This window comes from Cydia fagiglandana, chromosome 14, assembly GCF_963556715.1.
Source record: "Cydia fagiglandana chromosome 14, ilCydFagi1.1, whole genome shotgun sequence".
Classification (NCBI taxonomy): Eukaryota; Metazoa; Arthropoda; class Insecta; order Lepidoptera; family Tortricidae; genus Cydia; species Cydia fagiglandana.
The window spans coordinates 19,239,706-19,267,056 of record NC_085945.1 but is presented as its reverse complement, the minus strand read 5'-3'; the positions used below and the strand labels follow the sequence as shown (position 1 = coordinate 19,267,056).

Sequence of the window (27,351 nt, the reverse complement as noted above, 5' to 3'; positions counted from 1 at the left end):
AGGCGTCCGACACTTCAGTTTTAAATAGAAAAAATCACGTCACGAATCCGTCATAGAACACGAAGTGTCGGAAGCCACCGTTCTATTTATGGCGAGTTATCCTTTATTAATTGGGTAGTTTATACACTTATTTTCTTAGATGCAATGACATCAGTTCGCGAAGTTCACGATATATTGTTTTTGCCCGAGATCTCGACCTGCTCAGCCTTAACACCGCAGTGAACCCGCGGATTCCAGTCTCGGATTAGGTTAATTGACGTCGGGCGAATAAAAATTACCAGGCACGAACGGGGCTCAGACTATTTGAAGATAATGTAACACTACTTTAGACATTTACTTTGAGAGGTTTATCTTTGTTGATTCCATTGATTTACAAAACGGTCTTTTTACGAAAAAATAACTGAAAATCAAATAGATTTGAACTCAAACTTTAATTGATTTTCATGTGTCCAAATTATGTCGTTAAGTAAGTAAGTAAGTAAGTAAGTAATCATTTATTGTCAGATTATGCAATGTCAGTATACAGATGTTACAATATTATTTGATTAGAGATTGATATATGCCGAGTGACATTGAACCTTATTATATCAAATATTGATTTCATGTTTGTACCTTTGACAATTATATTACCTGTAAACTGACATGCACAATCTGACAATAAATGATTTCTGCTTCTGTTTTTGGTGAGTTCAAATAGAATAAAACCAAACTAAATTATTTAACTTGCAGTATTCCAATTTTGTCACAATCGAAGCCAGAAAAAGCGCCATCTGTTTCATAAAGATCTTACACTAAGTTAACTCGTTTAGCTGAAGTTTTATGTGAAGGCGATACTAAAAACTACTTTCATTTGGGCTTCGTCTTTGCTCTTAACAAATCTAATCAAGGAAAACTTTACTTTATTTTATTTATTACACTACTTACTAATACAGGGTGTTTGGTACATCGCTTGCCAAATTAAAACGGCAGATAGGTTGAGTCATTTGCTATCTTCTCAGGCCTAGAAATTTTTAATTTAGCGCACTTTTTTTTCGCTACTATGTCATGTTTTTCAAATTTTTACTTGCGTAGTAGAAAAAAAAACCAGAGCCAATTTTGTTTTTCTAGGCATGAGAAGACAGCAAATAACTCAACCTATCTGCCGTTTTAATTTGGCAAACGAAGTACCAAACACCCTGTATGACAATGTAATAAAGTTTGTAAAAAATAAAGTATTTCAGTATTATAAATTGAAGCTCACCTGTGAGGCTGTGACACAGAAACAGGTGTTTTATTTTTAAATTTAGTTTTTTAAATAACTACTTATCGTAATGTGTCACGACCTCGTTGCCTACTCGGTAGTGACTCTGCCTACGAAACAGGAGGTCCCGGGTTCGTATCCCGGCTAGGGCATTTATTTGTGTGTGTATAACGAATATTTGTTCCTGAGTTATGGATTGGATATTGGATATGGATTGGGTATGTATTTATCTATATGATAAGTAGCTATGTATATTGTCGCCCAGTTCGTAGGTGGTACGAGCTTTGCTTAGTTTGAGGCTAGGTTATCTGTGTAAAATTGTTTTCCCAATTTTTTTTAAATAAAATCAAAAATAAAATTTTACTTTGCACAACATACGAGTATATCGCACGCAGAGCTTCACGAAGATATACTAAATAAAAAGAGCCCAAGACCGAATTCGAATTGTCGTAACGATAAAAGATAAAGATATACCGGGTGTGGCCTGTGCAAAATTTGCAATACATTGCGTCTTAGAATAAACTTTAAAGTGTATAAAATGCAAACCACAAGTTATTTTTAAAAGTAGCTGAACAAATGTTGATCAGTATGAGGAGTACAGCTTACGGTTTAATTTTTTGCTCATATTACAGGCCACACCCGGTATTTATTTGCGAAAATGTAATGATGAATATTCAATATAGGTGGACAGTAATTTTGGATGGGTACCTACATTTTACTTGAAAAAGCATAATTTTTTTTCTAAGTAGTTTATTTTTCTTTCGTTTCTAGCATTTGCGGCTAACGCATAACCTCGCATAGCCGGCTTAGAGGTGCCCCTACTTATACCTGTCCTGTGATAGCAATTTTGATAATTTAAGCAAAGTTATTTATATTGTTGACTTCACCTTGTATCACGCGTTGTTAAACTCAATAGATAAGACAGTTGTATATTTTCTCAACTACCTGTGTTAAATGTTAATTAATCTATCTCGTTATTTGCCATTAATAATTATTAACAATTATTCTTAAACATACTTTTTGATCAAGTTGTTTTTAAAACAATTGTAAAAACGTTTGTGGGTACATAGAAATAGTTTTTCGTGATATAAGTAACTTAATAGTAATATCCAAGTGTATGCATACTTAGTAAAGTTAATAAGTAGTAGGTACTAGTAATACTAGGTTCAAGCTATTTTAGTAAAAGTATTGCGAGCAAGCCGCGGAGCTCCATTGCGCTTGCTACGGGATCCGTAGCCCGGCTACGCCGTAGCGCTACGCGATACGATATAATTACGCTTAATTTTATTTAAGATGGCGAAGCTGGGTCATTTCGGTTAGCTATTAACATTAAATATAATTGTATCAATTATTCATATGGCTATGTAGTAATATTATGTTTTTTTAATTGTATTTTATGAGCCCGATCTTTTTTAAGTAAGTATGTAGTATAATATTTATTTTTGTTCTATAGTTATAGTTATTTGTTTCGCATTTAGTAAATAAAATATGGTTATAATTAAGTGTACTTATTATATACTTCTTTAGTGTAGCTTTTATTTCTATTTCTTTTGTCTTAATTAATTTAATTGAGCTTACCGTGGGCCTAGTTCGATTTGTATAAAATTATAATATTTCCTTTTTTAATTATTTTCTTAATAATTGATAATTAAATATTTTTTATACGAATGATGCCCTTAGAAATACATAAGTATTTATATATTTTCAATCATACACTATCTAACCTACAAAAGATTTTCCATTCAAAATCGATAATACCATGAAAATACCAACGCACTTACCGTGTTAACTCGACGTAAAGTTTCCCTCGCGCCGCGACAAGCTCCCACCTCGAGAGTTGGAACGTACTGACGGACATTCCCGCGTCCAATGCTTTTATACCGGCGGCAAGGGGGCGGAGTTCGCCGCGCCTGCGCGCTGGAAACCCCGCCCCTTTTCGAAGAATGACGTCAGAGGCATTTTGACTCGAGTGCAGTGCGACATTTGAACTTTATGAATCTCCTATTGATATGTTAGTATTAGGAACCAGCCTTTAGATTCTCACATTCTAAATTACAACCGTTATTGCACCTTTGGGAGATGAATCATGGGATAAATTAAAGTATTAAGTTCAATATGGGTAAGTGTGGCTGCGAGATAAGTGTACGTTTACCACTAGGCGCATGTGATGTATGCACTCGCAGTAAAAGATAATCAATGTGTAGGTAATCAGGCCTCAATGTGAGGTCCAGCCACATTTACCCATATACCGTAGTTACCCGTATTGACCCTAATCAATGAATGACGAATCGTTGCTCATTGCTTAAACGTAGTAAATTGAAGTTGAAAGAGTATCTTCTATTTTTTACCAGATTTTAAACTACTTACGTGAGGGGCAAACTTCGCCAAAAACCTTTCAGCTGTTTTTAGGTGGTGCATAAATAATAATTTACAGTATACATATATGGTGCTACTTTACCGCCCTAAAGCGGGATTAAGGACAATACATACGTGCCTAACTATGACAGAAATTTAAAGGGCCATATGTACTGTAAAACGTAGTACAATACACGTGCGAATAGGTAATTCGCAACGAGTGGCAATGAATTGAAACACGACCGAAGGTTAGGAATTTCCTACTTTTCGTACTCGCATTGTAATGTACCTAGTACTATTATACCTAAAATAGAATCCGTCTAAGCATGTCTAATATTTTGCACCGACTTGAATAGAACAAAATGAAGTGGTGTCATTCAGAATCAGAATCAGAATCAGAATAGCCATTTATTAGATTAACACATGCTTGGGGTACATTTATTTACAGTATTTACATTCATTGATTATATATTTAACGCAATATTTTTTTCATCACACTTGCTCGGAAAAGATGTATTTACACGTAGGGCTTGCGGGCGGGAAATTGAAATTTTCGCCCTAGGGCGGAAAAAATCTTTTCCGAGCAAGTGTGATGAAAAACACTTATTTACACGTAGGGCTTGCGGGCGGGAAATTGAAATTTTCGCCCTAGGGCGGAAAAGTGTTTTATACAGAAGTTTGTTTTTATTAATTCTCCTTTTTTTCCTTACAAGTGTGATGAAAAACATTGTGTGTGCCACGGGCGGTAAAGAAATTCCGAACTCGTGAACATTTTAAGCCCTCGCTTCGCGTCGGGCTTAAAATTGACACTCGTTCGTAATTTCTTATTTCCCGCCCTTAATACACAATGTACTATTTTAGATTTATAATGGCCTCTCCTTCCAGGGAGAAGAAGGAGGCGTGGTAATAAACTCCATGGGTTACCAGCCCTGCTAGGAGTTTTCTAGGTGTTTAAACTTATATTGGGGGATATATGGTGGTGTCATTATAATCATCATATTTTCATAGAAAAATGATATTAATGAAGACATTGTCCATGTGGATTGAACATGTGCTCCATATACGAGTAAATAGTTGTAGTACCATCGCCCACACTGTTAACTGACGGTTAGTAAACCTTATTACAAAAGGCATAAGGTCCACTTTGGCCAGTTAAGAGTGCTGCTGTTTGTACAGGACTGGTCGTTCTACGGTAGGTATACCTACTTTAAATTTAGATAGCCACTAGCAGCGCATCTCACTCACACAAATAGGTATATAAAAAAGTATGAGCGAGATGCACGGGCGAATATCAAAGTGAGAGTTATCTATTTGTACATTCGAATCGGCCTGTAGGTGGGTAGTTAGTGGGTGTATTTTATTATTGTACTGTTTCAGGATAATTGGAGGCCAGATTGATTAGCGCTGAGATTGAGGCCTAATGGATTAACAGCAGGGACTATACTGGCATTTAGGCATTGAGACGTCGTCTATCTATCTGCCTATATCTAACTGACGAGCCGATTCGAACTTTAAGATACGTCATTTAATAGATCTAGAACGATATGGATTAGATGAGTTTCTTTAAACAAAAACGTCACTTTTGACACTGATATATCTAATCCATACCGTTACTAGATCTATTAATTGACGTATCTAGTTCAAATCCGGCCTTAAGTCGGCAAGAAGTTCTGGCCGCGTAGCCAACATCCAACATGCCAATCGCTTACGCTCCGTAGCGAACGAAAAGCAACTGTCACTGTTGCACTAACATGGTAGAGCGATAGAGAGACAACGCTTTTCGCTGTCGTAGCACAAGCGATTGTCACCTTGGCTAGGCACACAATAAAAACTGCGCTAAATTAGTTTTGAAAAATTAAAATCGCATCATCAAGTTCGATTGTCTCAGATATTTTTTGGCTCCCGTTTAGCATAATGTTATACATTATACAATATACATTAGAATCGTGTTACTCTGAATATTAATTTTTTAGTCAGGTTTTTGTGTAAAATTCAGCGGATTAGCCCGAGCCCGGAGGTCCCTGTGGGCCCTTGAACAAGATTTATTCGTTACGATACAATTTCATGTTCTTGTTTCACCTACGAGTGTTCGTTAAATAAACGGTAATTAAATTAAATAAAATTTATGAAAAAAAAACAAATGTAATGCTTTATTAAGAAACAAAAATAACAGCAAAGTGAACAACTTTTATTAAGCGACCAATACCAAAATCAAATAATAGCGTTAATTAGCGTAGGTAATTATAATTAGCGTTATTAAACCGCTATATGAATATTATTTAAATTTTTCTTTGGGACAAGCGATTTCGTCAAGTTTACGATTTATATATCCTTTATTAGCATAAAAGTATATTTTATACCGGGTGTAGCCTGTAATATGAGCAAAAAATTAAACTGTAGGCTGTACTCCTCATACTGACCAACATTTGTTCAGCAACTTTTAAAAATAACTTGTGGTTTGATTTTTAATACACTTTAAAGTTTATTCTAAGACGCAATGTATCGCGAATTTTGTTATCTTTAAGGCGTGACAAGCAACGTCAATCACAATGATATGGCATGGCGATGGCGTCCATTGAAGATAATATTTATTTTGTATGAAAAATAGGGAGTCTAAATACTTCATAATTTTTAAAAGTCGTTGAACAAAAGTGTCACCATTTGAGAAGTACATCCTATGTTTTAATTATTTCCTCGTATTACAGGCCACACCCGGTAGATATGACTTCAGAGGCTAGTTTTATTTTAAGACATATTTTAATGAATTTCCTGCAAATTAACAACCTAGGCTTGTCGTATCGATGTTTTATTACTGTCGTGTGTTACAGCGATCGTAAACGGCAGTTAGCCGCTCGTTAACTTGACTACGCCTTCACTTGTAACGAATACTTGGCTGTTAAGGGGCCTGTGTTGTTCGCAACTTACCGAGCACATCCAGTGGTTCTTAACCGGTGGAGCACTGGTGCCAGGAAGCATCTAAAGTGTACCTACAAGTTAAAAACAGTACAAACCTTCGTTGACTTTATTCGTCATAGATATTTACTTCAAAATTTTAGTGGCCTTTGGCCAAACAATCCGGGTGGTCCCTTATCGATGAAAGCTTAAGTAGGAGCTACTTTAGAAGATCCAGCTGTCGGTGTGACCTCGAGATTTTTTCATCAAGCATAAGGTTGAATGTAGGACGATTTTTGATTATTGATACGTCTAACAATAATGTTTGTAACTTATGGCTTAACCGATTATGGTCGCTATAATTTTCATTAAAAGTCTCACATAAGACTTTTACTTTCGCGATTTTTTTCATATTTTTTGATCCACATGGTTGAAAAGGGAGGGGGACACATTTTTTTAGAAGCGGTTTTTTTTCCTTAATTATTCAGTTTGTTAAAAATGATTATTACAGACTCCTATTCGTTTTGAAAGACCTATCAAACTTAAACATTTTATTTCCTAGTTTATAAGTTACCACTTTGTCGGCATGATTGGTTTATATATATCCATGCCGAATCACAGCTTTCTAGTAACTTAGTCATGGAGCAAAGTGTCGGACGGACAGACACACGGACATGGCGAAACTCTTAGGGTTCCTAGTTGACTACGGGACCCTAAAAACAACCTGTATAATGGTTTTTCTAGTTGATGCACTTCGTGCGCCATGAGAATGTAGCTGTAGCTGTTTACAAGGCGCATTCAAAGAAATGCCGGCAGTTACTTGGAAATGAAGTTTAGTTTTTCTATGATCCTTTGTAATAGCTGAACTAAGCATAAAGTGTTTTGTTTATTGTGACTGCTGGGGTTAACAATCTGACCTGTCGGCCTAGCCAAGGTTACAATCGCTATCGCTTCGACAACGAAAAGCTTTATGTCTCTCTATCACTCTTCCATATTAGTGCGACAGTGACAGTTGGCTTTCGATCGCTACGAAGCGTAAGCGATTGGCATCTTGGCTACGCGGCCTGGGCAGCAAATAAGGGCTTTAGAAAAGGGTACTCGGACCAATAAGCTAACTCCTCTGCTTTGTCATCGGAAAGTCTGTGCACAGTTAGCTTGGTCTGACTGTAAATAAACTAATCATACCCTTTTTTCCAAGGCATGCCTGACTCGGTTGCGCTATGACAACGGTACCTTTATGATGAGACGCTAGGATGGATCAGGCCAGGCCGGGGCACCCGACACTTCTATTTCTATGATAGGCTTGACAGGTGATCGGTGGTCACGTGATGCTTTCTATAGAAAACTGAAGTATCGGGCGCCCCGGCCCGGGCCCGGACCGTTCTAGCGTGAGTCATCCTTCAAAGTAGTCACTTGAGTTGGCATTCGCTTGTTAAACAAAGATGTATACTTTAAAGGCGTCTTGACAGGAATTCAGAACTCTTACGGTATGAACGAAAATCTCCTTCGCCTGTTTGCATCAGAATTTAACTTAGTAACGCACCCGGAATTTCTTTAAAACGGCAATAATTCCCTATAGGTAACAATAGCGGAGGGTTTGCGACGTCAATCGAGCCTGCCATAAAGTTGATGGCTAAAGTAAGTGGCCGTCCGGGCAATTGCCTTTACGGCGCATAAAAATGGACTAATTGATGGCTCTCATTATTGCTGGTTTGGGCTACTGTGTGACGTCGCTCAGGCGTAGGTGGACAGAGCGGTGTTCTGATGTCAATGGGAAAACTTCATTGAATTATTTAGGCTTATTATATTTATGAATGTCAAAAAGTATCACCGGGGGCCGATTGCATAACAACTTGTAACTAATAATATTAACGGAAGTCTCTTTCCAATTCCTTTGATTAAACAGAGACTTTCGCTAATACCATTAGTTACAAGTTGTTATACAATAGGCCCCTGTTCTAACCTTCACAAAATATCAGCGCAAGAAGCTCTACGGGCGGGACTCATTTTTCAAATAATTATAATTACATCGATAAATAATAGTTATTTGTTTTAAAAGGTTGTTGTTTAACTTTTCGTGCTAATATTGATACCCGAGGAAGCGTATTAGTCTGAAATTAAACCACGAGCGTAGCCAGTGGTTCAAAATTTGGGGCCTTGAGCGTTGCGGGTTGTGCCAAAGCAGACGGATTAACAAACTTAGCTTGAAACTCAATAAATTTCACCACACCGGCTCAATTAGTCTTGTGTTGCGGTTAGCTAATTACACTTAAAAACAATGAAAATGCCCTTATTATGTAAACTTTCTTACAGTTCCGTTTCCATTGTCTTGAGTGAAGTTGAGTGTATTTACCTACCAAATAAGTCATCCCTACAATTTTCGTAGCTCCGTGGAACACATTACGAATATCAGCCGTCGGTGACGCGCGACTACAACTGCAAACAAACATGGCTGTTGACAATATCAAGATTGCGTTCTAAACGATTCCATCACCAATATCTGTACACGTTCTAGACTTATTTACGACCAATCTCACCAACTTCAATATTATTGTACATATTTAGGAGTTTCTATTTCAAGTTGTACTCCCAACTTGCATTTTGGATTTTGGAATTTTTATATATTTTTTCGACTCAGAATCACGAGCACTTTCGAACCTATTCCCCCAAATTCCTCCAAATTCCTCAAAATTTCATACAAATTTTTATTGTCTGTTTTGTTACGGTCAAACGGTCATACAAGGTTGTATTGAAAACCGTAACCAAACGGACCAAAAATTATGGAGACACTTTTTTTCTCAGTAAAAATGGAAAAAGCTTGTGATTCTCAGTAGAAGTAATATAAATATTCAATTACACAAACGGGTCTACCGCGATATAATTTCATTGTTTTTACCTTTAATTCCGACGTTTCAGCTGAGTTGCATCAGCTGTGGTCACGGAAAGACTGACGTCCCAACAAATGTCAACGGGGATATTAATAAAACAACACTAAACTACCCGAAATTAGTTTATAAAAATGTTCGGGGTAGACAAAGAAATTGCAGCTACCCGTTAAAGTTTAATGTTTATTGTCCACGGCACGACACACAACACTCACAGTATCCGTACACTGGTCCGAAGATATATCTGCTGGTTTCAACATTTTATGAAATTATATCGCGGTAGACCCGTTTGTGTAATTGAATATGTGTACAAAACGCGAGAGTTTAAAGTGTTAAGTAATATAAAATTCCTAATTCTAACACAAAGGTGTTCAAAATATTAGGTAACTAACTAAAGAGCCAAAATGAAAGAATCCTTTTTTTCAGGAATAGCGGAGGCTTCGTTTGTGTCAGAGCTCGGGGGCGGCTGCGCTTACATGGCTGGAGCGGCTTTAGACCCCGGCTCGCATGTTCAGAAACTAGCCAAAGATGCGAGTGACTTTGAAAAATTCCCTGATAAGTCTAAACTGGTGAGTATTTTTGTGTAAAATTAACTTCTTTCACTTTGTTATCTTCTTCTTCTTCGTGGTCGTGACCTCATGTCTGAGGGACGTGACTCCTGGTGGTTATTCGTCCTACCACTGCTCTCCAGGCCTCTCGATCTTCGGCCATCTGCATCGTTGCCTGGAGCAAAGTCTGGGTAATATTTTGGACCACATCTGACCATCTACTGGGTGCACGCCCTCTACTCCTTCGTCCGTCGACACTCCCGGTTGCACCTTTCTAGCGTGTCCGTGCCGCGTCTGACTGAATTTGAGGACTCTTTGGGTACAGATGGTGGATAGCCTTGTGGTGATATTGACACTTTGTTATATATGAACACTATAAATGATTAAAGGATGACTCACGCTAGACCGGGCCGGAGCTGGACCGGAGCTTCGTTTTCTATGGAGAACACCACGTGATCACCAATCAGCCGTCATAGGAAATAACATGTCGGACGCCTCGGCCCGGCCTAGCGTGAGTCATCCTTAAACCTACAATACATATAATGCATTCGGTTCCAGCCGCAGAAAATCTTGACGTGGGAAGAGGTTAAGCAATTTGACGGCGAGCAAGGCCGCCCCATGTACCTCGTCATTGACAACAACGTTTATGACTTCACCGACTTCGCTGATCTGGTGAGTTGGCTTACACAGAGACATTCAGCTTAATCCAAAAGGTCGCTTGGCTAGATGTCTACCGAACATTTGAAACATTGGTTTATAACGACTGTGAAAGTCACAATATCATAAGAAAATACCTAAGAACTTTTGCCATATTACCTAAATTAAGTAAATATTAAATGAACTGACTAAAAAGAAAAAAAAATGTTCCATTTCACTTAGTTTTTTTTTCAACACAGCTACGCTTTCCTATACCATTTTACCGAAGTAAAGTGTAGGTACCTTTAAACTATACCCAAAAAAAATTACGCTACCTGTACGTACATTGTACAATATGTATATAGTACCTACGTATCAGTGGCGGCGCGTCAAACATATCCATAGGCAAGCCGGGGCTAAAATTTGGCTTACATATTTCCTTTACATCTCTGCTCAAACGTCCAAAAACAGGCAAGCCGGTAGGAATCGGCTTTTATGGAAGGGCCGCCACTGCTACGTATGCAGTCATCTTCATTTACCTATTTTATATGGAATCGTGACAAACAGACAAAAATTCCCTTTATCGATTATATTTTGAAACAATGTTGGCAGCACCCAGCAGGCCCAGAGCCGCTAAAGAAGCACGCGGGAACCGACGCGAGCGCAGCGATGCGCGCCGCGCGCATGCCCAGTGCCGTCATGGATGTCTACATACACCGGTTCAAGGTCGGCGCTGTCGATGTCAGTACCTGAGATCAACTTGAGGTTTTAACCTCAACTTATTGTTATGTATATCATTGTATATGGTGCGCGAATGTATTACAAAAAAAACTGTATTACTTACCTACTTAATTATTTTCAGAAACCCCGGAACGCTGAATTCGAGACGCCAACGATTTTATGATTTGCTAGTAGTGACAAAAATCAGGTAGGAAGTAGGAATTAGGATACCTATCGGAGTGACCGTCATCATTTTCGGTTTTTAGAGTTGCATTTTTGCATTGTTGCAACGATAAATGGTTGCAATGGTAATGATTAAAATTAAAACGTATTCAGGCTCTATTGGTTTCCATAAGATTTAAAACATATTTACGAATTTGTAAATCAAAAAATGTCTGATTAAAATTCCTACAAAATTGCCTACTATCGTAACATATGTTATTTTCAGGTCATAGGCGGCAACTGGTGCTGAAATTCAAGAACATGCAAACAAGAAAAAACGCTGAATCAGACTTCAATACACTTTATACTTACCTATATAAAAAACTTGTTTTCTTTAATAAGTCAAACATCGTATCGTATAAAATCGAATACGTACTGTACCTACTTGTTAGATGCTGTTAAAAGTTAAAATGTAATATTTTAATGGTAGAAAATAGCTCAATAACAATCGCAATGACCGTTTGAAAACCGAATAATGAGATTATTAACGAGCTATGTTGCCAACGGCCAGACATACAAAAATTACGAAACTAAAGTAGTTCCTTGTTGAGTACCTGCCGTACTCCCTAAATAATCAAACAATGAGGAAAACTGGACCTATATATTGATTCAAACTAATACGATCTGCATGTTAGTCAAGCTAAAATAAATTTCAAATCATCAATACTTCTAATTCTTTGACTAAAAGAATAGGGAAAACGTCTGTATCTTTGTAATATAGGTACATTCCTGGCTGGGATGTCCCAGGATAACCTGTTAGACAATGAATAAGACTTATACACACTTAAGATAAGGGATAAGTGAAGTCGTACGTGCGACTACACACGCTTATCTATCGGATTCTGATTAAGTAGGTATAAAATACTAATACAATCCTCTGATAACACGGCATACTAATTAGAAATGTTCACGGCTTTATTTGATTTCATTGTAGTTTTCTTGAAGTGATCGGAGAAGTAGGTACATATATGTAATGTGAAAAAAATGTAAAGACCAATTTTTTTAACAGTAGTTATTTTGATAAATTACAAAACCTATACCCATATAAGTACATTTATAAAAAATCCATAGCTATAAAAAAAGTAAAGTTAAAACTAGAAATAAAATAAAATAAAAGTTGTATTACGTGTACTGAATCTATCCACGCCACTACTCTATTTTTATTTAAGAAAAGAACTTTTTAAGAGCATATACTTGGAATAATTCGACCTATGCCGCTGTGGCCCGGTGGCCGAATGGCACGGGTAAGGCACCTGCCGCGATAGCAGAGGACGCTGGTTCGATTCCAGCCTGGGGCACTGGAGGCCTTGGTCACGTCGGATGTCCCAATGCCAGTAAATTAAGAACTTTGGGACATATTTTTGAGTAAATTATTTACATGATTTCGTTTGTACGGCACACGTGTTAAGATAATTTGGAATGCTCCATAATAACTTGGAGGTCCTAATTTCTTAATAATCTAATTATTTGCTAAAGTACATGTAACAAAATGAAAACTCTTATTTGAATCCCAAACCAGCGAACACCTACACAAGAACACAAGTATTTTTACTTCGGAATATATTATGAACTTTTTGAATTATTTTGTAACTCATTAGCAACTCTGTCAAAATTCGCGCCAACCGCAAAAGTTAAGGGAATTATTGTGTCCTGACATGCAAAACAGCTGTAACTACCATTGGAAAAGTCATTCAATTATGTGCCATATCGACGTGCAACAAATTCCAAATTTTTTCAATTGCTGTTGTGACTATTATGAGACACGTGTCTGACCGGCTGCGACTAGCGATGGGCGTTTTTTTTCTCGCGGGCGAGTGTTTTCGCCTAGAAATAGTATCTTTGCATAAATAAACTTACCTAAGGGGCATGGCACACTGCGTCCGATTCCCACGTCGCACGAAGTTTGGGCGAGACAACGCTATGTGCGTATTATAGGTACGTAGCGACATCCCGCTCGGAAGCAGTGCGCCATGCCAGGCGTGGCTCACTCCGCGATTTCGTCGCTTTGCTACAGGTAGCTAAAAGTACATCCGTTCCACCCCAATTTTGGGGAAAGCCATAAGTCGCGCGTGGCGCTGTCGTCACAGTTGTGCTGTGCTGATCGTAACAGACGCGTTTTGTTAGAGAGTGAGTCTTCTGTACCTAGTACCTACTATTATTTATTCTGTGGCCATGCCCCTAAATGCAGATACAGTAACCGGCGATAAACGTAGCACATCGGAATTTCTGCTTCGTAGAGCGTTGTCTCTTTCTCTCACGACGTCTCCAATTGTCTCTTTCTAAATCCCGATGTGCAATGTTTATCGCCGGGTACTGTACTTATTAACCGGTGGACCCTGTTGGCGCTGCCCGCAAGAAGCCAGGCGAAGAACTTTCTCTAGGTAAATACTCGCTCGCATAGAATAACTTATCCCACCAAAAATATTTTCATGTAAAATAATATTTCCAACAAGAGACTATAATATGGCTCGCACTCAAAAAGTTATCAGATCTCGTATAGAGCAAAGCTTCTAACTCTACAAGCCCTAACTTCACAAACTCTACACCTTAAGACTCCAGTCCACCACCACCAGTCCGCCGGACGATATCGTTCTGTCAGAAGCAAAATTTGACAGCTCCGAAAAGTGATAAAATTCTTTAAAATATTCTCTTGTTATAAGTACCCAGCAGTCCTAGCAAAATTTAGCTAAGGGTTAAAAAAAAAACAAAATAAAACAAATTTATATATTGTTGTTTTTATTCTCATTTTGTTTGTTACTGGTAAATAAACGTTTAATCATGTAAATGACGTGCAAAAAAACTACGCAGTTAACTACGTATTTTTTTTTGCCATTCATCCACATATCACTATCGAGTTGTGTGATTTTCGTTGATTAAAATTAGTTTTTATCTTTATCTAAATTACAATTATCCCCCATACCTACCAATAAATGATAAGTGCGTAATGTCGTAGAGTACACTACTTCCTTTATCTGTCCCAGACAAGCCGCTATCGAATTTGAAAGGCAAATATTTAATTTATATATGTATATGCTAAAATGTCTTGAAATCTAAAAGGTTTAAGGATGACTCACGCTAGACCGGGCCGTGGCCGGGCCGGAGCTTCCGGCGCTTCGTTTAGGTACTATGGAAAGCACCACGTGATCACCGATCAACCCTCATAGAAAATGACATGTCGCACGCCTCGGCCCGGGCCCGGCCGCGTCCGGGCTAATGTGACTGATCCTTAACTGGTTAACCGGAACAGTTTTCAACGGTATACAATGAAGTATTATTGAGTAAAATGAATGGTAAACATACGATCCTAAAAATAAAATAAATTTAGTTTTATTTTGTTTTTTAGCCCTTAGTAAAATTTCGCTAAGTACTTATAACAAGAGAATATTTTAAAGAATTTTGGCACTTCCGACGAAACAATTTACAAATTATCTTATCACAAGTAAAATTGGCAATCGACTCGTTATATGATGGTATCGGATAAGGGCTCGGCGATACCTTACACCTCAGTCGTGGTACAGTCTGCTATCTACCGTGCTGGGCATACGTCGACGTCGGCGGTAAGTTTTCATTAATTATTTATATATGTACATACCTACTTAGTTATACTTGATAAGACGATAACCTTAAAACTCTGAAAAGGTTATCAATATGTTTAGTTGTAAAATATTGTATTACCAATAAAAATACGTTTTTGTACTTGGTTTTTGTTACATATTTATATATTTTTAATAGTTACATTTAATTTAGTAAACTGATTTATTCACAAAAATTAAATCTAATGTTATCAGGTAAAAGATTGTAACTTGCAAAAGTTTAAAGATGTTTTAATTAATATTTTGTAGATAATTTTAATTGCATGATGTGTTTTTAAAGTAAAATAAAATAGGTAACATATGAAACTTTGCAACACAACGATAATACCTAGTTGTTGTTGACTCATTAGGTAATGAAAAATAAGTAAATATATGATTATAAATTTTCTATTAATTATTTTAATATGTTAATTATTTTTGTATTTTGTCGGCGCGCTTAATAGAGGCTTCTGGTGACCAGAGGGCTGGCCACTATTTCGCCCAGCGTATTAGCATCGCTATACAGCGGGGAAATGCGGCCAGCCTTCTGGGCACCTTGCCCGTTGACGGCGACCTGGGGCAAATTTTTTATCTATAGTTTTGTAAGTTTTATTATGTTTGTTTATTCCTTTCTTTGTTTTTAATAATAAATAACATCCTCCTTTTTGTATTAAATATTAACCTGTGCTACATAAATACATATTGGATTTAACAAGAAACAGTTCATTGATAAATTTAAACTCTTTCATATTTCTGATAAATCAGTTATCAATATAGTGGGAAAAGCCTGTAAAAGATAAGGGGCTCATCCGGATATTACATCATTTATACAACTCGAATGCTGAGTAATAAGTTGATTGAGTAAGCAGTTGCAAAACGAAAATAAATGTAAGTATGACTAATAATTTATTTTCGATACAAATGCAAATATGCAATGCGATACAGCGAGGAAATGCCGCCAGCATTGGTACAATGCCTCAGGGGCCTATTTTAGATTTAAGCTATATAAGTTATTAATTTCTTTTAGCAATACCACTTTATATATATATCTTGTTTGTAAATAAATAATTACATCCTAAAAAATGCAATAAGTACGTAAATGTGCAGCGCGCGTGCAGTGCGTGCGTCAACGGTTCGCGAAATGCGCGCTGGTGACCCATCCCAGATCTAGGCAGAGTTATGAGTTCCTATGTGCTTCTATGGATATCTTCATATTATATAGTTGTAAACTTAACTTGCCTTAATTGCAATAAACAGCGAAAATACTTTCTATTAATTTTTTGTCCTTTTTCAGAGTCACCATACCAAAATAAAGCATGGCTGAGACACAGTACAGACTAGCGGACGTGCAAGCGCGCAACGGCAAACTTGGTGCACCTCTCTGGGTCGTACACAAAGACTCCGTCTATGACGTCACCAGTTATGTTGACCAGGTATAGTGGATCCTTCAACTACATACTAACTTCTGTGCGCTTAAGATCTTGCGAAACCTCTGTCTTCGCCATTTTAGATAAGAACAGCGGAAAGCATTTTTACCTGAGCAGAGAAGAGACGAGCAGAGATTTTATTTGATACAGATTTTTTTCCCAGCACCCTGGAGGCGACGACGCCATCAGAGCGGAAGCAGGCACCGACGCCACGAGTGCTTTCCAAGACGTCGGCCACTCCGACGACGCCAAAACCATCCTCGCTAAATACAAGATTGGGGAGATCATAGAGGTATGCCACATTGTTATGACCTTTATAAAGTTTTTTTTTGACTTGCGGAATCTCTTGCCTTACATTTTCGTCCCCAACAACACATCGACCCCGATTATTCATCCCACACCATTCGCCTTCTTTGACCTCTCATATTTATGCAAGTATTGCATAAAACACTATGAACTTAACGCTCATAACTCAATGTGGGTCCAATCACCTTCCAGTCCCGCGGGAGTCTGTAGAACTTTTATGGGCTGACACGATTGCGGCCGTTTTTACTGCGATAGATAATGTGGATCTATTCGTTTTATGACTCAATAGTGTTTAAGATGTGCGATATGTTCGATTTTAGGCGACTGCGGAGGAGATAGAAATAGAACATTTTATCGGATTTACGTACCCACCTACTTGTTTTGCACTTGTTTTTGTAGAGCGATTCTCGATTCCGAATGTAGGTACCTACTTTAAATATTTTTTCAAACGTTTTACTGCTAACTCGTGTACTAGAAGAGAAGGTTGCAATTGATGGCTACGAAATATAAAAGTACATCTACTTTCCACCCTTTTTTACCATCGTTCTAGATGACTATTATTGGACAGCACGCTGATCACTAAACTTGGCATTAAGTTTATTTCGTCCTTACATCCAGCCGCTACCTTACGAGTACATCATTTGGTTCTGGCAAGTGACAACTTACAAACCGATTTTAATTTAAAGATACATCATTCTATAGAGATAGGAATGTGACGCTATCCATGCCCACTATACCTAAATGTAACATGCAGGTCGTAGATAACTGGACAGCAGCTTTATATCCTCACCGTGTCACTTGGTTGGTGTGTGTTACTTGTTACTTGGTTTTGGCAAGTGAACCCTCACTGACCGATTTTAAAGTCGTTTCACTTCTATAAGAGCAATGTGACGCTTAACTCGTGTTCCCATAGGTTGCAATTGATGGCCGCTATAAACGAACACGCAGATGGTCGCGGATGAGCACTGGGCACTCACTCTGATCACTCGGCATTGCGTTTCTTTTGTCTATATATCCTGGCCGTGTGTTCCTTGTTTGAACTGAGGAATCGAGTTCCTTTCCAACTAGTGTATCGAGACCTTTAGACTGCCTTTCCACTGAAGCGGAGAATCGTAAGAAACGTGCGGGAATCTGCCAATAGCAACCAGCGAAACGAAGAAGATATGTGGATTACAACCAACGGTGGTTGTTGATATTAATGACAGCATAAAAACTGACGGACTGAACAATCCCAGTTAAGACTAGTTTTGGAAGGGGCCTTACGGAAAACTATAGTTTTAACTAGTGAAAACTTGACTGAAAACTGGTGAAAATGAGGCGATACGGAAAAATTGTATTTAAGTACTAAGGAAAACGCGATTTCAGTAAAATAACGGTCTCTGCCCACTACACCGTGTCATACCATGACCATAGTAGGAAAGTGTCAGGCAAAAAAATATTCTTTGTATTAAAAAGTATGAGACTATGCCCACTAGCCCGTTCCGTCACCGACCATACCCGTCGCGTGCCATGCACGGACCGTCAAAAATTGTCGGCGAGGATATTTTGCCGGTGCCGAAACGATCCGGGTACGGCACGCAACGTTGCCAGAACGGAGCGTGCAGGCGGCGAAACGATGAGCATACGGGTTATAACCGCATATGGTGACCGCACTAAGGCCGTTATAAACGCGTTGCCATATTTCCACGCTCGCTCTTGCCAGTCTGATAACTATTCGCTCGCTCTTTCAGACGGGTCTTACTCACGCGAATAAAACGCGGGTACTAAGGGGATGAAACGCGGATGCACGAGGATTATACGCGGATGCTATGGGGATGATACGCAGTTACTAATGGTACTAAACCCGTTATCTACGGATATGAAACAATGTGGACACGGTGTAGTGGGCAATTGGGCGTAGTAGTCCGAATCGCGTTACATTCCGTGCCTGATACGTTCACAGCACGGTCATGGTATGATACGGTGTAGTGGGCAGAGACCTCCCATATAACCATTCCAGTCGCAGAATCATCAAAGTGGTAACTAAATGTCAGATGTGTCGTAACAGAGTCCACACAATGTGTCTAGAATTGTTTCGAAACAAAGTGTCGTCGCCGTGTCTACACTTTTCCGTAACAAGGTGTCGACACATTTGTGTGCACTTTGCGTGCGGTTTGCGACTAAATCTGACAGCAAATTTGTGACAGCAAATGTCAATATAAAATACCTCTTGAAAACCAAGGTTTGTCAAACTACTATTAGTGTCTCGTGTGCTCGTAAGTAATTCTTGTAAGTCTTCATGGGCGATGCAAATGATAATAATCGACCATAACCATATAAACACCCAACACCCGTCAACATTTTACAGAAAAGTTTTTAAAGAAATGCAATAAGCTACTTAGGTCAGCCAACGAATGCTCCAAAAAGTTGTAGAGGGAAATGCTCGGAACACAATTTTTGGCTCTGTAACTTGGTTTGGACAAGTTAGGAGGTGAACATATCAAAAGTCCCCGGCCGTAGCCCTTGAGCGGGGGGAAGAGAGGGGGCTTTGAAGGTCCCATTTTCCGGTTTTTCGATTATATCTCGGAAACTATGCATTTTAGCGACATGGCCACTTATACAAAATGAAAGTTAATTTAATTTTTTACAAGTTTATTCAGTAAATTTTTTCGATATGTTGAATCGTTTTTGAGATATCCGCTCTTGAAAGTTTATTTGTTTATTTAGGGCTCTCAATTTTATCTTGATATATCTACATCAGTGAAGGTGCTAGGCCGTGTATGGTATCGTTTTCGTATAAATCTGGGTTGCTGAATCCATTTAAGGTATCACATTGACACCATTCCACAAAATTAAATTAAATCTTTCTCAAAAAACGGAATCCTTATAGGATCACTCGTGCGTCTGTATGTCTGTCCGTCTGAATACACAAAATAGTTCTTTACCTATAGATGACAGGAAAACCTATTAGAAATGTGCAGTCAAGCGCGAGTCGGACTTAATGTACGGAACCCTTAATACGCGAGTCCGACTCGCACTTGGCCGGTTTTTTTTTAAACTCCTCTTGACGCTTAACCGATTTCGTTGAAATTTGGTATAGAAATAGTTTGCGTCCCGGAACAGGACATAGGATAGATCTTATAACCAAAATCATCTTTTGAAGGTGTGAAAAGTGGCGTGGAAATTTGTACGGGAAATCAATAACCGCTGAACCGATTTATATTAAATTTGGGATTTACATCTTTGATTTAGTTAAAAATGATAAAAAAAAACATGACTTCGAACCTAAACTTAAACAGTATTAACTTCAAGAAGTCAATTCTGAATTCCCCCCTACACCTCATTTCACACCTTTAAAGGATGATTTTTGAGATAACTTATTATGTCCTGTCTCGGGACTCAAAATATATGTGTACTAAATTTACATTAAAACTGTTCAGCAGTTTAAGCGTGAAGAGGAGTTTAAAAGAAAGTAAGTTTATATGTTTTTACTTTGGAATGGTGTCAATGTGATACCATAACTAAATTTGGTACTGCGAATTTATACGAAAACGATACCAAACATGGCCTCGTAGCTTTACTGTTGTAGAAGTCAAAATAAAATTGAGAGCCCTAAATTCTTATTACTTGACCAAACTTGTGTAGAAGGAAAAGGAAAAATAAAAGTCTTCGGCAGGAATATAAGACACAAATATAATTTTTTTTTTGCGTTACTATTTCAATCATCAAATATATAAACATACCTTGATTATATTATTCTAGTGAGATCCTCATAGATAAACAATAGTTATTTGTTTTACAAGGGGGCGAAGTTGTTGTTTAACCGCTCGTGCTAATATTGATACCCGAGCAAGTGAAAGATTCCAAAATTGAACCACAAGCGTAGCGAGTAGTTCTAAAAATGGAATCTTGAGCGTTGCGAGGGTTTCAAAGCACGAGGATTAAACAAAATTTGCCCCCGAGTGAAACACAACATTTTTCACCACACCAACCCGAAGCAAATATTAAATGTAAAATATCAAACCAAATCAAATCTAAGTGAATTTTATTAAATATGTATCATCCAAAATCATCATTTAAAAGTCAATTCTACCACCAAACTAATAAGAAAACAACTCAAAATTTGCATTTGATTACTTTGCCTCACGAATAAAATGCAACTTTGCTATCAGTTTTTGAAGTGCAAATTAAGCCTTTCGGAGCTGGTGTGGTGAAAAAACATTTACTTAAAAAATTACAAGGTCGAAATGTCACGGAACTTGTGAGAGTAATATGTGAAAAATAAAAACTTTTATGACAAAAAAATCTGGACACAATATAAGAAGCATCCAATTGCGTCGAGGCATCATCTGTATTTTTGCTTAATTCATTACCTCCTCGCTTCTTTTTTGTCCTTTGTATTCTGTAGCAATTTGTTAGGTCTGAAAATAAAGATAAGATAAGTTGCGTCGTCACGGATGTCGATTTTAGGGAGTGCAGAATTCGAAAACGATGATCATTTTATAATCCAAGATGGCGGCTACGTATTTTGTCATAAAAGTCGTCATGAATATCGTTTTATAGGTTTTAGGAAGTGCCGATTTCGAAAATGATGACCAGTTTGGAATCCAAGATGTGTGCCGTGCACTTTGTCATAAAAGTCGTCATGGATATCGTTTTATAGGTTTTAGGGAGTGCAGAATTCGAAAATGATGACCATTTTGGATTCCAAGATGTCTGCCGTGCACTTTGTCATATAAGCCGTCATAGATGTTGATTTATAGGTGTTAGGAAGAGCAGATTTCGAAAATGATGACCATGACCAACAAAACGACATCCATGTCGACTTTTAACATAGTGCATGGCCGCCATCTTGGATTCCAAAATAGTTATAATTTTCGAAATCTGCGCTCCCTAAAACCTATAAAACGACAGCCATGACGACTTTTATGACATAGTGCATGGCCACCATTTTATAATCCAAAATGGTCATCATTTTCTAAATCTGCGCCCCCCAAAACCTATAAAACGACACCCATGATGACTTTTATGACATAGTGCATGGCCGCCATTTTGGATTCCAAAATGGCCATCATTTTCGAAATCTGCGTCCCCTAAAACCTATAAAACGACATCCATGACGACTTTTATGACATAGTGCATGGCCGCCATCTTGGAATCCAAAATGGTCATCGTTTTCGAAATCTGCGCCCCCTAAAACCTATAAAACGACACCCATGACGACTTTTATGACATAGTGCATGGCCGCCTACTTGGAATCCAAATTGGTCATCGTTTTCGAAATCTGCGCCCCCTAAAACCTATAAAACGACACCCATGACGACTTTTATGACATAGTGCATGGCCACCATTTTGTAATCCAAAATGGTCATCATTTTCTAAATCTGCGCCCCCCAAAACCTATAAAACGACACCCATGACGACTTTTATGACATAGTGCATGGCCGCCATTTTGGATTTCAAAATGGTCATTATTTTCTAAATCGGGGCCCCCTAAAACCTATAAAACGACATCCATGACGACTTTTATGGCATAGTGCATGGCCGCCATTTTGGATTCCAAAATGGTCATCATTTTCAAAATTGGGGCCCCCTAAAACGTATAAAACGACATCCATGACGACTTTTATGACACAGTGCATGGCCGCCATTTTGGATTCCAAAATGGTCATCATTTTCGAAATCGGCACTCCCTAAAACCTATAAATCGACACCCATCTCGACTTTTATGACAAAGTGTTTGGCTACCATCTGCATGCAAGACATTTCTATTATTTTTACGTACAAAAATGGCCCCCTGTCAAATTCCAACCGAGATTTAATCGATAATTTATTCGATTAATGTTCAGATTAATTCAATTTCAATCTATGTTAGGTCGACTAAAGTAATCGTGATTAAAATTTGAGGATTAACTTTTTTTATTCCATTAATTAGTCGAATAAACAGTTAATCTATTAAGTCCCATCTCTGACCACGGCATTTTTACACTTTGAGAATATCTGAAAACAAATGAAAACAAGGAGCCATTTTGCAAATCCAGTAACTTTGTTATTAATTTTGACAGCGCGTGTCATGTGTCTACACAGAGTCGACACAAAGTCGAAACATTTGCGACTACTTTGTGACTGCAATATTTCTCAGCCTTAAACCATATTTATACATCATAATTAACAAGTTTCGTAGTATGTAAAGCGTTATTTCTGTTATTTAAGTATAGTATACGCATCGAAGTAATAAAAATGCATCAAATAATATATTTATGAACACAGGCACTGAGAAGTAAACAATTTCATTTCCGGCTAAACTAAAACAATGTGGTGGCGCGTTGATTATATTACACTTAGTTTATCAAATCACTCGAGCAGTTTAATTCCCCATAATAATTTAAGTCCTATTGTAATATAAATGCAAACAATATATAATTACGTCTTGTAATCCGTTTTAGAGATGGCGTATTAATGTCACTTATTTTTATTTAACTATTTTTCCATCTGACAGTTTCCATTTGACAGGAACAAAATGAACGAATGAACGAATGATTTTGGCATAAAGTAGTCGCAAACCCGAAACAATGTGTGCACACGGCGACCACACTTTATGTCACTTTGTGTCATGTGTCGACCCTTCCCCACAGGGGGGGGACACTCGGAACATAGTTAACGTCAGTAAAGATGGCGGATGATGGCGTCAATTTAGAAAGAAAGAAAAATTGCGTAAAGCAGACTTCCGATTATGCAAACTACGTCATTAGATGTGTCACTATAAAATTGATACAATTTTAAGGCATTAATACAACATTGATAAGGTTACATACCTAGTTTGTCAAGACCTTTCTTTATTTATAATGTTGGTTACTTAGCAACTGTTGTTTACTTGTCAGACCAAAATAAATGTCGTAACTCGTAAACAAATTATATAAGATAATTATTCTCTATTAATTTTAAAGTGTAACCGAGTAAAAATGGAGCAAGCATTAAATACGAAAATAGGGAAATTAGCCTCCCAATATTACAACACCTGGAGGTTTAAAATGTTTAATAGTGCTCAAGAAAATGCCGGGACGTTTAGATATTCTCGAAAGAAAAATGAAAAATTCCATCGTTAGCGCTCACTGCAAATAGCGATGAAAAGGACCTGTGTATAAGTTCGAAACTATAATAGTGCAATTTTAATTTTGGTGACGACAAACATGTACTATGACATTCTGCAAAAAATCGTGCGTCTTGATTCCGCTAAAGACACGTCGTGGGAGGAACTGGAGCGCATATTATGGAGGTACCTGCTTAGACAATGGATATAGAGTCAGAAGCTGCAAGCGGTAGATTCCTGTTATTAATAGGTACTATCTGTATATACCAAATTGAAGGCAATAAAATACTTTACTATTACTTACTATTATGTTTCTGTTATATTCATTCCACTCTTTAAAACCTTTTCTACATAATATTAGGTCTACTTGGGCGGTTTACAAGTAAATTTTTTGTTTGACTTCTTGTAAACAATACAGTTATTTTTTACAAGAAACCAATCAAAAAATGGACTTTTAAACCGACCAAGTAGACCTAATATTATGTGGGACAAAACAAAAGTACACGTATGGATGCATATGTAGTTGTACACGCACACATACATACTTAGTTTCCGGGGAGAATCAGAGATGGCGCTTTCAAATGAGTTTCCATAAAATGCTTCAAGAGGGCTCTCTTTACCTATTATACTTACTTTACTCTTTGCTTCCCCATTTCTGGTAACTGTGTCGACACGGCGACGACTCTGCGACTGGAATTGTGACCGAAACAGACGGTGTCGACACAAGATGTGTCAACACCGCGTCGTAACGGCGACTAGAAATGGTTGTATGGGCTTAACAGCTACGTATTTGTTAACCCACGACTCGCCCTTGCTAGTAGGTATGTGACAGGAATTACGCCGCTGCTCAATTTGCTAAGTGGGTTTTTGTGACGAGTGTCCTGCTATTTAACGAAGGCCTATTATGAACTACTGTTTTTTGTTCTCCTTGCCTAATATCGGTTGTTTGTCTTTATCAACACATCCAGGTTAATTTTTTCCGACCAACACAAGGATTAGGTACTGTAAAATATTTAAGGCCAGATGAAGGATAGCGGAGGCTTAGCTTCGTTCCCTTTCTCACTCTTTTATCTATCTACGGCATCCTAAAAAACTTTATGTGTACATAAGTAGGTACTTACGAAAGTAAATGCTACTAGTAATAAATTAAATGCCTTGTTTCAGGAAGAAAAAAAATACGACGCCAACGGCAAGAAAAAGAAAAAAGTAGTGGCAGCTAAAGACGAGGGCACAACAGGCAGAAGCTGTCTAAACACTGTCACTTGTGGTCTGTTAGGCTAACCAACATTATCTCAAATCTACACTTACCTACACAACTCCCTGATCAAGGGTTAGCAAACTGTGGCTCGCGAGCCACACGCTACTCTATAGACATTTCAGTAACCAAACAAAATTAAACACGGTGTATTTTGACCGATCACATCAATATCTGTGGATCTCACCAACCACCAATTAAACCAATAGCTATTAGATAACTTGCAATCATCATAATCACAACTTGGCAATCTCTAAGGTCACTCATACACGCCCATAAAGTACGTCCGTTGTTTTCACCGGACAGCGGACCATGTTAAGCGACTACATCCAGTTTGTATGTGGCTACCAGCAACTACACCCAAGACGTGGCCTAACTTAGCTTGGTCAGAGAGTGCATCCACCATGTAACATTACCGAAAACAGAATTACTCGCTCAACTGGCCGGAAGAAATCCAAGCCATGTGAAACTGTCGAACCATTCATTACAGCAAATTTCAATAAACTACGACGACGTCGACGGATGGTTGGACTTTATTAGTTGGGGTTGGCTCTTCTCTGTGGACATTAGAATAAAATAGAAAATTTATTCAGGACGCTTTAACAACGGAAATTTGGGCGTTTTCAGAAATAAATATCGAAAACCCGATTCTCACAAATCCCGGTGTTTTTGGGTTCTTTCAACTCAGAATCACTAGCATATTCAATTCTGATGATAAAATAAATTGTCCCAAAAATTTGTATGAAAATTGTACATTCCATTACGTCACGCACATACAGATGAAAAACTTTATCATACTAAAACGTGACGTAATGGAGTGGACATTTTGGGACATCTTTTTTTAATGGTGAGATGGAGAATGCTGTCGATTCTGAGTAGAATGAGCCCAAGAACGTCCAGATGTGAAAGAATCAGGTTTTCAATATTTATTTCTGAAAACGCCCATTTAACAAAAACATGTTACAAAAAAACTTAAAGACCGTCACTGAAAAGGTTTCCACTCAGCTTGGTGTCAAGGTACCCTTTGAAACCTTGACGCTGGTCTTCCGTGGAAACCCTTCCAAGGAAAATATTACGAAAGTTGACGACTTCGGTAGGTACCTACAAACAGCAATACTCTTAGCTGTCCATCGGTGGACCTTATACGACTTTTACCTTTTTTATGTACCTTTTAAGAAGTAGAAGGTTAGAATATGTACAATGATAAGAAAATCAGGCTTTAGGTAATATCCTTTTGTTTGATAATATCCACAAGAAATACCTTAATTCGTACTAAAAAAATGTTTGACCCAGTTGCTAGGGCTGAGCGACAGTAGATAGGTACATTTGTGGCCAAAACTAAGAAATATACAATAAATGTTTGGTCTACTTTTGGACGTAAATCTCAATGGCTACCTGTTTAGTATCAAATGCCTATGCAATAATGTTTATATAAAATTAAAATCGTTGACCCTGCTGGCAGGATTTCGTCAAAATTTATATTTTAGTTTACCTATTGTATTAAATCGTAATTTGTACAGATAGTTTTTATTTTATTTAATAATATTAGTGATTTTAAGATTTTATATTTATAAAAATATGTTACATTAATATCTTGTTTTATTTTTATTTCTAGGTACCTGTATATACCTGGGTATAGGTTTCATCTGAATTGCTCATAAAAAAGACGTTGTTTATTTGTTCCGATTCCGAGTTAGGGCGTTTAAACAGGTAGAGTACCTATAGATATATATCTACTTATATAAGACCTGTAGTAGTTTGATATTATTCATTTTTAATGAGCTATAAGATTGCTGTGCCCTTGCAACATGCCTACGAAGAAACTGTCCAACTTAGGAAAAATGTAATGTCTCCTTGCCTCAAAATGTATTTCAAGCGGATAAGTTTAGTGTCTTCGTTCAGAGTGACAGGCAGCGTGCGGAATACGCGGGCCCCTAGACGAGCGGAAGCGGAGCGGATACGGGAGAAGCAGAAGGGCCTACCGCGAAAAACGAAAATCAATTATAAGTATCTGTCTCTCTATCGTACGAATGCGGAAGACAATAGAGACAGATAACGAAATTTCGATTATTACTCGTAATAAATAAATAACGGGTTTCGGTCTAGTTGTGGTACGATCTTGATCGCTCAGGTTACTGGGCACATATACGGGGTGGAAAGATAAGTCGGGCCCGGGAGGGAAACTACCTTAAATCCTTAAGCTGGCTCATTTTACTTAAAGGAG

General features: G+C 37.9%; 1 protein-coding gene across 1 annotated transcript; it reads left to right on the top strand.

Moving 5' to 3' along the window:
• Positions 1–10,245: 10,245 nt before the first annotated feature.
• LOC134670479 (uncharacterized) lies at positions 10,246–25,180 on the top strand. Its single transcript, XM_063528305.1, has 7 exons — positions 10,246–10,263; positions 10,479–10,592; positions 11,169–11,297; positions 11,725–11,741; positions 16,386–16,503; positions 16,661–16,789; positions 25,037–25,180. Exons 1-7 carry the CDS (start codon positions 10,246–10,248, stop codon positions 25,151–25,153), a joined length of 642 nt encoding a protein of 213 aa, XP_063384375.1. The 3' UTR covers positions 25,154–25,180.
• Positions 25,181–27,351: the final 2,171 nt, after the last annotated feature.

Excerpts from the sequence above, each read along its gene's own strand:
- LOC134670479 (XM_063528305.1), top strand. Across the intron at positions 16,504-16,660 it reads TCACCAGTTATGTTGACCAG|CACCCTGGAGGCGACGACGC; the intron begins GTATAGTGGATC and ends TTTTTTTCCCAG. Across the intron at positions 16,790-25,036 it reads AGATTGGGGAGATCATAGAG|GAAGAAAAAAAATACGACGC; the intron begins GTATGCCACATT and ends GCCTTGTTTCAG.